This window comes from Chenopodium quinoa, unplaced genomic scaffold (genome assembly GCF_001683475.1).
Source record: "Chenopodium quinoa cultivar QQ74 unplaced genomic scaffold, ASM168347v1, whole genome shotgun sequence".
Taxonomy (NCBI): Eukaryota; Viridiplantae; Streptophyta; class Magnoliopsida; order Caryophyllales; family Amaranthaceae; genus Chenopodium; species Chenopodium quinoa.
The window spans coordinates 527,211-539,465 of record NW_018743397.1 but is presented as its reverse complement, the minus strand read 5'-3'; the positions used below and the strand labels follow the sequence as shown (position 1 = coordinate 539,465).

Sequence of the window (12,255 nt, the reverse complement as noted above, 5' to 3'; positions counted from 1 at the left end):
ACTCATACTTTTGTGAAATTACATGAAGCCCAAATGATTTAATTATCCTACCGTAAGAAGTTTCAAATAAAAAAGCTTGCTCTATTACATATCAAAATTTGACGAAATTTTTGTAAGAAAATTGTATACAATTAAGGCTCACCATTTATATTAGATGGGTACATCAAACTACTCAACTTGTATCTCTACTTAATCTAGACATCTTTAATAGACATGATAGTAATTTCCTTGCACTTGCTCCACTTGTTATAATTAGTCATCTTCCAACTAGAGTAAGAATCATCAAACCCCAATTTCATTGGATATCTAGCAACAAAAGTTCACATTTTATCTTAAGTGAAGTCGAATCAACCATTAAAACAAAGACACTTAAAGTATACCGTATTATATCCAAAATTACAAGAATTAATAATAATACGACAGTTACTTATAGACGGGGATAGGAATTAATCTTACATGTGATGTCGTGACTTTAAAAAAAATTCAAAGAGTGACAAATGCAAGTGTTAGTACATGACAATTAAGTGGTAGTTTTAGGGCCCATTTGGTGTTAGAAGTCAAGCCAGATTGACATTGGTAGGGACTTGGCTAACGATTATGCCTAGTTTGTGCAAGTTTTTCAATAGACAGATTATCTACTCATTATTTCTCCAGAAATTTCTTATTCTATTCAAATATTATACAACTATAGAAGTATATATGCTTTTCTCTAGTTGGCCAACATGCAAATGTGTTCTTGTTTTTCTTTGTTCCTCTAAGACTGATCTAGTTCTTGTTGTTTTTCCATTTCGTCTGTTATTGATAAAGTCGAAAAACTTTGTGAGATTTTTGGTTAAGTACAATAAACAAGTGTTGGGTTTTACGGAGTATTTCTTTAGTTTTTGTTTGTGTTGTGTGTATGTTCATGCGTGCGACAAACAAGTGTTGGATTTTAATTATTTAGTTTTTGTTTGTGTCATGTGTATCAGTGTATGTTCATGCGCGCATGATGGTGTAATATGTAAGTTTTTGTGACCTTAATACGAATTATGACTCTTAAGATCATAGTTATATACTAGTATATAAAGTTAGGTCTTATCAAATCATACATCACCCTATAAAAGTAAGAAACATCAATTTTAATAACCACTTTAAGTAAATAGTTTGAACAACTTTGTGTTTTTTTGTATAGTGATACAAGTATAGGGTCAAAAATCGTATGACAATAGGGCATGAGTGACACTTTAGTTAAGCAAGGGTAAAGAAGCAATACTATTATTGTTTGGATGTTATTTTCATGTTTTGGTGTTTTGTCCTCCCTCTTTGATGTGAGTAATGCCATAGTGCTTGATGAATTTGGAGGTTGGAGGTTGGTGCTTGGATGATGGTTATTATACTATGGAAGTATGAATGATTTTCCATTTTATCTATACATTGAAAAATGAATTATAGAAAAAATTACAAGCGAATACTTAAAAAAAAAATTAGGTATGTAATGATGTAAGTTGTTAGCTTTTGTGGCTATGCTATGGATGATATTTTCATCCACTATAGCTAGATTAATTGATACGAACTTAATTGACAAACTTCAGAGCACATTTTACACGATAAAATCTATATTATTATTATTATTATTATTATTATTATTATTATTATTATTATTATTATTATTATTATTATTATTATTATTATTATTATTATTATTATTATTATTATTATTATTATACCGAAAGATGAACCTGCCATATCAACAATAGATTCTTCGTACTATCTCGTCACTCAAAATTCAAAAGGAACCAAAAACAGTTGCACATTTTTTCTTATCATGTGTCTACATTGAAAAATCGAGTTTTGAATGATTGTTAATTTGGAGCTAATAAGCACATAAACAAACAAACAAAAACGTTGGATGGTTGCTAAAATGGAGCAAGTAAGTACACAAGTAAACAAACAAATAGTTCTGCTACATACAATAGTTAGGATGAAAAGAAAAAAAAAAAACAAGCAAACATCCATATGTACTTCGTATATAATTTCACTCCTGGCAACCCGAACAAGGAGGATGAGAGTTTGGCCCACAAACAAGGTTTTGAAGCTTCCATACTAAAACCAATTGGCAATAGTAGGAGGTACTCCTCTACCTTATAAAGTGAAACTATCTCTCCACTTTCTCCAATGTGAGACACTCATAAGTGGGCTACAATGGGTTTCAACAATTTCTTTTCACTCTTTACATTTTTTATATGTTATTCCATTTTTTCAATTATTTTAAAACTCTTATGCCGTTTGGCCATACAAAATCAAATGACATACGAAGCACTTTATACCCATATAGGCCATATGCTTCGCGTTTTACAAATTACAATTTTTATTTTTAATCCCACTTTACACCCACATGTAAGAATATTACTTAGAATATTAAGAAAGGGAAGTAGAGTATTGTGTATGAAATTATGGAGATGATCGAGGGTATATATTTACTTCTACGATTCAAGATACCCTATATTTGAAAGATAACACTTCCCAAGCAAAAATATGGAGATGGAATGTGTATGAGTGTGAAATTAGGCACATATAGTCATACACTAACATCTAAGCCCACAAAATTGATCTAGTTTAAATTAGTTGAAAATGAGGTAAACAATACCAAAACAAATAATTTGATACTTCAAAATATCTTATAATATGATTGAAAGTCAAAAATGCAGTGTTTTCCATGTTTGTTGGGTCTAGGGTGTAGAATTTTGAGGCATCACTTGGATTGCAACATGAATAGCTGGTTAAATGTAGCTCTATCAAATTAAGGGAATAGGATTCCTCTTTGAACATTGAATAAGAAGTATGGAAAATAATAATGTGATAAAGTAGATGAGGAATACCATAAAGTAACCAAATTCCTCCAATCCCTTCATACCTTTCCAAAATAATACTTTAATTTCAAATCATTAGTTTTCATTAGGGATTAAGCAATCAACTATCTAGCAATTCCCTCCATTTAGGCTTTGTTTTAAGGGTAGTAGCCTCACTAATTATATTAAGGTCCCGTGCATATTAACTTTAAATCTTTAATAGTATTTTATTAAGGCAATTAACTTTATAACATATTAAACAACTTTTTTTTTTTTTTTTACCTTACTGATTTAAGCAAAAATGAATAATAAACTCTGAAGCCATTGTCACAATGCAAGAGCAATACAAATTACGTACAAATGAAGCTAGAGCATTTAAACATGTGACCTATCATACACTAGCCCGACCTCAATCTTAACCACTAGGCCAATTGAACTATTCTTCTGAGAAAAAAAATCAAATATAAATAATATAATAAACACAAAAAAACATCACTAAAGGATCTATTCCCTACTTTGTGATGCATTAGACGACAAATGAAGTTACAACAAACCATGATACTAAAGCAACTACAAATACTAAAAGATATAAGTTGAAAGTTTAACCAATTAATTAAGTGTACATTAGTTGTGGCCCTTTCAATCTCATTAGATATAATTAAATTATATATACATGGAACTTTGAAATTAATTTTAATCTCTTGTCTCCACATACAAAAGGCATTTTTATTTTGTTTGCTGGTATGGTGAACAATCCTAATAATATAAATTTTACATGTCATAGGTTAGCTAGCCCAATTACACAGGTGGGCTCGAACTTGTGACCTCAAAATTACAAAGTAAGTTTGCCGGCCTCTATCTCATAGTTTAAGAGCATAACTTTGCCTAATCTAAGTTCTAAGGAGAATTTGAAAAATACTAATTTACTACGGAGTAATAAGTTTAAACACCTTTTATTTGTTTGTTTGTTTTGTTATATATATATATATATATATATATATATATATATATATATATATATATATATATATATATATATAATAAATTGTTATAATACCTTTAATTAAGAACTATTTCGACATTACAAGTATTATTTTGGAATAGAGGTACATTATCTAATTTTTTAAGAAAATCTAGCCACCACTATAATATACAACATAGCATTAAGATTTTAATTCAACTTTTATATCCAGTTATCCACTAATCTATGACAAAATTTAATTTAATTAAGGACAAACCATGTATTATTATTCTTATAAACATCAAAAGAGAAAGAAATATTCCTATAATTTCGGAATGTACTCTATAATAATGATGCCCATCTCACATGGGTATTTTTTTGGTTGTGATTATTAATTATGAGGAACATTGTTTTGTGGAGGAGGATAAAAGACTATACATATAAATTAAATTTCAAAGCTAGCTTTATGATGTTTGAAGCATGTCCCAAAAACATGGAAATCTAATTGATTTTAAAGGCAATCAAAAACTTGGTGACCCAAAATGTTTGGGTCCATTTTAATAATTTAGAATAATATTAAGGGACAATGAACAATTGTATGTTATAGATTGGTGTTATTTGTCCCAAACTACAAGCCAACAGTCATGAGACTCATGACCCCACCCAACTTTGTGGAAATGGAATTAAATCTATCCCTTGACAACCAAACACCACCCAACTTTTTACATAAATTCTGGAGTGGAAGAAATTTGTTGAGCTTAGATTTTATTTTATTTTTTTTAGTTTGAACTGTCCAAAAAAAATAAAAAGATTTTTTTGGTACTACCTTTGTACTTATTCTTGTATAACCACACAAGGCAAGACACCTCCTTGTCAATTACAGTTAGATAATTGTAATAAAACTTCCTACAAATTATATTATTAATTTTTTTTTTATTTTATTTTTTTTGGGTGCTGCAAATTGCAAGCTAAGTAATCCCTCTTTTGCGTTCACATTATCAAACAATTTTATGACTCTTCTTTGATTTCGCTCTTGGAATCTTCCACTTTTTTCGGCTATTGTTGATGTCACATACTAATGCCTTAATTAACAAATTAATACATATTAAAAAATAATAATAATAAAATAAAGTATTTTAAAAAGATCTAACAAAAATTAATCATTGGACACACTTACACAATTTGAATTGATAAATTTGAACAAGCAAGACACATAATAATTAAGGAGAAAATCATAATAATACTATATATATATTTATATATTTAATATTATAAAAAATTTCATCATTGTCAACTACGATTAATCACTTGAGTTTCAATCTCACGCGCAAAAACAAATCAAGAATCTAAAAATTTACATCTTGATAATAATAATAATAATAATCAAATTAAACTTGAATTCCAAACTTTCAAGAATCAAGATCCTTTACAAATCAATAATCACACAATAAAATCAAGCCTTAAAGCACAAGAAATTATGATGATGATGATGATGATTATGATGATGATGTGGGTTCATCATACGGTGATGCTCACGATCAATCATGCCTTGAACGTTACGAAAATGCTCCACGTGGCATGGAATAGTGATTGGACCTTTTTGATCAAATCCATATTCTTCTTCAGCTTCCTTAAGGAGTTTGATGAACAAAGGATGATTTATGTACACAATTGGTATTATAAACCTTTCAAGTTTTTCCTCTCCTTCATGCCCTACTAAAACTGCCATGCACCCTTTTGGTACGCTCTTGATCTCGTCCTTGTCGCCGCCACCCATACCGCGATGATTGTGATGATTGTGGTGGTGGTGGAGGAGGTGTGAGAGGTGGAGGTTGAAGTTCATGTGTTGTCTTTCACCACTACCCATTGTAAGAGATTTTAGTATGAATCAACAAAAAGTTTTGGTTTTTTGGCTTTTTTTTGAGATTAGGTTTTTTTTGTAAGCTGAGGTTTAAATTTGTGTTATAAGAAAGAAAGAGAAGAAAAAGGCCAAGGATCGGAAGAAGAAATAGTGAGAAGAAAAAGAGTAAGAGAGGAGTTGATTAAAGAAGTTGGGATGTTGCTCATGATAATTTGTAAAAAAACATATAGGAATTTTTATTTTTGGTTGAGATGAAGAAGACTTTGATGCGTTATGTGGTTGTGTATTTATAGGTGGGATGAAGGGTTTTTGGCCTTTTAGGGGTAGAAAAGGGAATTTCTATTTTATTTTTTATTTTTTATTATTTTTTGGGTGAGGTTTCTTAAATTGCACACCAAGTTTTTTTTATTTTGTAAATTTTGCAAATTGGAGATTTTTTGTTTTTTAAAGGTTAATAATCTTTAAATTTTTATCCTATAAAAAAATAAAAATTATCCTATATTTTTGGGTATTTTGAAAGGGTAGGTTTTCTTAAGGGAGAATATAGAGACTTGGGGGAGGGTTGGTGGGATAAAATAATGTAAATTGACTAATTGACTTTTACTCGGTATTTTCTAGCATATCAACGGCAATTAACTGGAAATTTGGATTGCCAGCGTGGCAGGGTTCATGGAACATTGGTGCTATATCTAGAGAGAGAGAGAAAAAAAAAAGGATAAACATATTAATTCCATTTTTTTTTTTTGGAAGGAATAAATCGTGTGGGGTTGCACCATAATAAATAAAAAGGAAAGTAAAATATCGAGTGGGAAAATAAATATTCTTATGTGGTGTGTGGCTCTAACATTTACATGTTCTCATTTTTTTTTTTTCAATAGTGGTTTTAAGAAATCACCTTTTAATGCTCCTCCTTATAAGAATATTTATATTACGTTCGATTTTTTAATTTTTTTTAAGTTGTAATTTTTGGGTATTATTTGTGAAATATAAAATATTCTAAAGTTGCAACTAAAAAAATAAGAGGTAGTATATGTATGCTAATAATGGAGCTTTTAATATTAACGATAATATTTTATACATTATTGTGTATATATAGTTCTATACTATGATTATTTAGTTCATAGATTAACTAGATTTGCAATGAGATAGGTCTAATGATTTTTGCTGAACTTAAATTATTTTTACTTAATTTAAATTAATTTTACTAAACTGAAATCATTTTTGCTGAATTGAAATTATTTTTACTGATTCTATTATAATTTTTCATTAACTGATTTTTACTAAACTGAAATTATTTTTACTGAACTGAACTTATTTTACTGAACTGAAATTAATTTAAAAGAACTGGAATTGTTTTTACTGAATATTGTTTTTAAGATGAAGTGAACCCGTTATTTGGGTCCAATTTTGAAAACTTTGACCATTAATTCTTGTTAATTTATAAGAGATTATATGTTCATATAATATCTTATTTGATTTGTCACATTGTATATTTTATTACTTCGTATTATCTAGTTTTATAATTTTTGTGCATATGAAAATAGAGATATATACATTTATGATAGGTCTTGAAGACCATGAAAAGTAAAAAAGAATAGTACTATAGGGATGGAGTGAGTATTATTGTTATTTTAAGAAACATTAAAGATTTGTTTTACTACATTTTTTTTTATGTCCAATTATTTTACTACACAGTATTGATGAAATTTTATTTTTTTTTAACAAATCAATTCATTAATCAAAGTCGGCATTTTCAATTGAAATTTAAATTATCCTAAATTTGATAATCATCCTTATTCATAAACACTGAAATACAATGTATTGGAAATAAAAATATAAAAATTAATATTAAAATCTCTAGTAGGATTGTGCTTTCATGAAGAAATGTCAAACAATAGTGGGAAACAAATAAAACGTTTTTGGGTAAAGTCAATATACATAGGCATTAGTCCAAATACAATTAATTACTTGTAATATATTTCTACAAGGAAAAAAAAAAAAAAAAAAACATTAATATAGTGAAAAATTAAAACCCACTGTGAACAGAGATTAGCTTTTAGAGGCTCAAAGTTGAAAAATGAAAATAAGCATATGATTTACTCGAAAATTCTTAATTAATCTAAGATTGGGATTTGGGACCCATAACAAAGAGTGGTGAACGCATGATATTAACTTTAGACCAATAATAAGAGGCCATTATCACTAATCCCGCCGACAATGACTTCTAAACCACACGTAATTGGATCTAAATGACAATTCCTTTGGAAATGAGGTCAAGCCATTAAGATAATACTCTCAAACCTCCAAAATTTCTAAAAAAGCATGGATATTAGTCTTTAATTTTGAAAATTTTTTGAATTTTTTCACCCGGAAATAAATATTGCCGAAATGTTTACCATGGTCCCTAATACTTTCCGTGAGTCCAATTGGCAGGGTGGAACCATCCAATTTGCCTTTAAATGACCAATTTACCGATTTACAACTTGCACCGATTTCATTAACTAAAGCTTACCACGAACATTTATGACAACATATAATGATCATAATTGGATCCAAACGGCATTATATGACCCCGAAATGTATCCCCTAAAATCTCAATGCTTTTCGACACCGGGCCCAAAACATTCGAAATTTCTCAAAAAATGTGGATATAAGCCTTCAATTTTGGAATTTTTTGACTTTTTTCGCTCGGATATAAAAATTGCCGAAATGTTTACTATTGTCCCAAATTCCCTCCGGGAGTCCAATTGGGTGGGTAGAACCATCCAATTTGCCTTTAAACGGCCAATTTACCAGTTTACAACTTGCACCGATTTCATTAATTCAAGTCTACCACGGACATTTATGACAACAAATAATGATCATATATGGTTCCAAACGACATTATATGACCACGAGATGTATTCCCTAGAATTTAAAGACTTTTCGACATCGGGCCCCGAAGACTCCAAAAATTTTCAAAAAACGTGGATATAGCCTTCAACTTTTGAATTTTTTGACTTTTTTTCGCCCGAAATTAAAATTTCCAAAATATTTACCATGGTCCCTAATACTCTCAGGGAGTCCAATTGGCTGGGTGGAACCATCCAATTTTTCTTTAAACGACTAATTTACCGGTTTACAACTTGCACCGATTTCATTAACTCAAGCTTACCAAGAACATTTATGACAACATATAATGATCATATATGGATCCAAACGACATTATATGACCCCGAGATGTATCCCCTAAAATCTCAATGCTTTTCGACACCGGGCCCCAAAACATTCAAAATTTCTCAAAAAGCTAGCGTGGACATTAGCTTTCCATTTTTGAATTTTTTGACTTTTTTTACCCGGATATAAAAATTGACGAAATGTTAACCATGGTCTCAATTCACCGGTTTACAACTTACACCGATTTCATTAATCTAAGTCTACCACGAACATTTATGACAACAAATAATGATCATATATGGTTCCAAACGACACTATATGACCCCGAGATGTATCCCCTTAAATCTCAAAAGTTTTCGACACCGAGCCTCGAAACATCCCAAATTTCTCAAAAAGCGTGGATTTCAATTTTAGAAATTTTTGACTTTTATACGCCATAAAATAAAAATTGCCAAAATGTATACCATGTTCCCTAATACCCTCCGGGAGTCCAATTGGGTGGGTGGAACCAACCAATTTTCCTTTAAACGGCCAATTTACCGGTTTACAACTTACCCGATTTCATTAACTCAAGCCTACAACGAACATTTAAGACAACATATACTGATCATTTATGGTTTTAAACGACATTATATGACCCTGAGATGTCCCCTAAAATCTCATTTATTTTCGACACTAGCCCCGAAACCTTCGAAATTTCTCAAAAACCGTGGATATCAATTTTGGAATTTTTTGACTTATTTTCGCCCGGAAATAAAAAATTACCGAAATTTTTACCATGGTCTTAATACCCTACGGGCGTCCAATTGGGTGGGTGAAACTATCCAATTTGCCATTAAATGACCAATTTACCGACTTACAACTTGCACTGATTTCATTAACTCAAGCCTACCACGATCATTTATGACAACATATAATGATCATATATAGTTCCTTACGACATTATATGACCCCGAGATGTATTCACTAAAATTTCAATACTTTTCGACACCGGGCCCCGAAACCTCTAAAGATTCGCAAAATGCGTGGAGATTAGACTTCAATTATATTTTTGAATTTTTTTTTACTTTTATTCGCCCGGAAATAAAAATTAGCGCAATGTTTACAATGGTCCATAATATCCTTCGGGAGTACACTTGGCTGGGTGGAACCATCCAATTTGCCTTTAAACAACCGAATTACCGGTTTACACCTTGCACCGATTTCATAACTCAAGCCTACCACGTACATTTATGACAACAAATAATGATCATATATAATTCCAAACGACATTATATGACCCCGAAATATATTTCCTAAAATTTCAAGATTTTTCGACACCGGGCCCCGAAACCTCCAAAATCTCTCAAAAAACGTGGATATTAGACTTTAATTTTGAAATTTTTTAACTTTTTTTCGCTCGTAAATAAAAATCGCCGAAATGTTTACCAGGGTCACTAATACGCTCCGGGAGTTCAATTGGGTGGGTAGAACCATCCAATTTGCCTTTAAACAGCCAATTTACCGATTTACAACTTGCACTGATTTCATTAACTCAAGCCTGCTGTTTCGGGGTTTTCTGATGTCCTGCGGGAGAGTTACAATTCCGAGACTGGAACCGGACGCCTGTACCTGCAAAACAACGGAGACTCCTGGTGGTGGGAGCTCCGCCTCCAACGGTCAAGTTAGTACTTGATTAAGGAGTAATTAATGCGGAAATTAAAGTGATTGGGTCTCTCTAGGTGAGAGTGTTTAATGTGAGTTTTTAGCGTAATCTTCTTTGTTAGCGTGATCAGCCTGTAACTCGTGTGTGTAATTAATGTGTAATCCCCCTTAATGAGGATTAAGGGAGGTATTTATAACCTTGGGAAACGTGCCAATCCTAGGTTTAGGTTAACCTAGGGCTGATTGGGCTTCCCTCGGAAGTTGGGCCTGGGTGGCCGGTTTCTCCATTAGGCATGGAGTATGTCACGTGTCATGACATAATAGGTCCAAGGTGGACGAATAAGCGTGTGCCACGTGGCAAGCCCTGACAGTTCCAACTGGGGGACACTTGGCAGGACCTGATTGGCCCACGTGGCGCATTCCGATTGGTGGGAGAAAAATCCCCTAATCATTTGCCCCTCACAGGTGGCACGTGACTGGTCACGTGTTACCTGTGACAGGTGCCGCACTGTAACAGGCGACGGCCTGCTACAGGTGTCACTCGGCGAAAGGCCGAGAGATTCTCCCGCCCAAATTTTGAATTCTGGAAGTGACCCTTCGCCTTCTCACTTCGCCTATATAAAGGAGTGTTGACTTCAGTCATTTTCACTTGAGAACTTTTGAGAGAACATTCGGACCCCTGAACTTGCTCTGACATTTTGGACCCTTTCTGCCTACCGCCTGTTCTGACAAGCCGACTGCAAAGGATTTTCAGAACTTCATCAATCGTCACTCGTTCAGGTAACTGTCGGTTCTCTTACTCTTAATTTTCTTTTTATTCTTTTTTGAAATGGCACCACGGAATCACACGACACGACCTAGGTTAGTGATCAGCCGGTCACCGGGGACGGCTGAATCTAGGACTAGGAGTGCCGCCTGCCCTTTTCCGGACCCATCTTTGCCCTTTATACAAAGTCCGACTGTATCTGTGTCTATGCAGAGCAGGATGGCCAGAACAAAAAAGACTGCTAGGATCTCAAATTCAGACGGCTCCTCCCACAGGGTGCCGATTAGTGAAACATCTGACCAGGCGCCAGATGTGGAAGTAAAACAAAGCGGCCTGAAATCCGGCAATTCTGAGGGAGGAGTCATAGTGACCCCTTCCCATTTTACAGTTAACAATTCTGCTCCTTTTCAAGGAGAGGAGGCGGGCCCCTCCGGGAGAGGGGAGGAGTCGTCCTCTTCGGACTCGTCAGAGGACGATTCCGAGTCTAGCTCTTCTGGCCATGCTTCTCTGGACACAGAAGAGAAAAACAGTCGCCTGCAAGAGGCGAGGCTTTCTCACGCAGTTGAGAAGGGGGACAATTGGGCGGAGCCATCCGCCTCTTACCGAGAGCAAAATACCCCCTACTACTGCACGGTACCTCGGGGCCGGATCACGGCCATGCAAGAGAAAGTGGAGAGCTTTATCGCAAACCCCACAATGGGCCCCGGCTTTTTAGTGTTTGTGTCGGATCCAGAAGACACAGTCGTCTGGCCGGCTGGTACCAGTTATGATAGCGCCTGTTTTGGCTGCTACGAGGCGGCCATCAAGGCTGGGCTGCGCTTCCCATTACATCCGGCTGTTCAGCGGATCTTGGATGGGTATGAGTTGGGGTTATGGCAGTTAGCCCCGAACTCCTGGGTCAACGTACTCGGCTATGTGGCCGGGTGCGAACTGCACGGGGTGGAGCCGAGCTTCGAGGCTTTCGCCCACATGAACTACCTCAGCCGGACCCCTAAGGCAGGCGGTACCGGCTGGTATCAATTGACGAGCCACAGGGGCT

General features: G+C 33.8%; 1 protein-coding gene across 1 annotated transcript; it reads right to left on the bottom strand.

Moving 5' to 3' along the window:
- Positions 1–5,073: 5,073 nt before the first annotated feature.
- LOC110738882 (auxin-responsive protein SAUR32-like) lies at positions 5,074–5,914 on the bottom strand. Its single transcript, XM_021919330.1, has one exon. It carries the CDS (start codon positions 5,654–5,656, stop codon positions 5,243–5,245), a length of 414 nt encoding a protein of 137 aa, XP_021775022.1. The 5' UTR covers positions 5,657–5,914; the 3' UTR covers positions 5,074–5,242.
- Between the last annotated feature and the right edge of the window lie 6,341 nt (positions 5,915–12,255).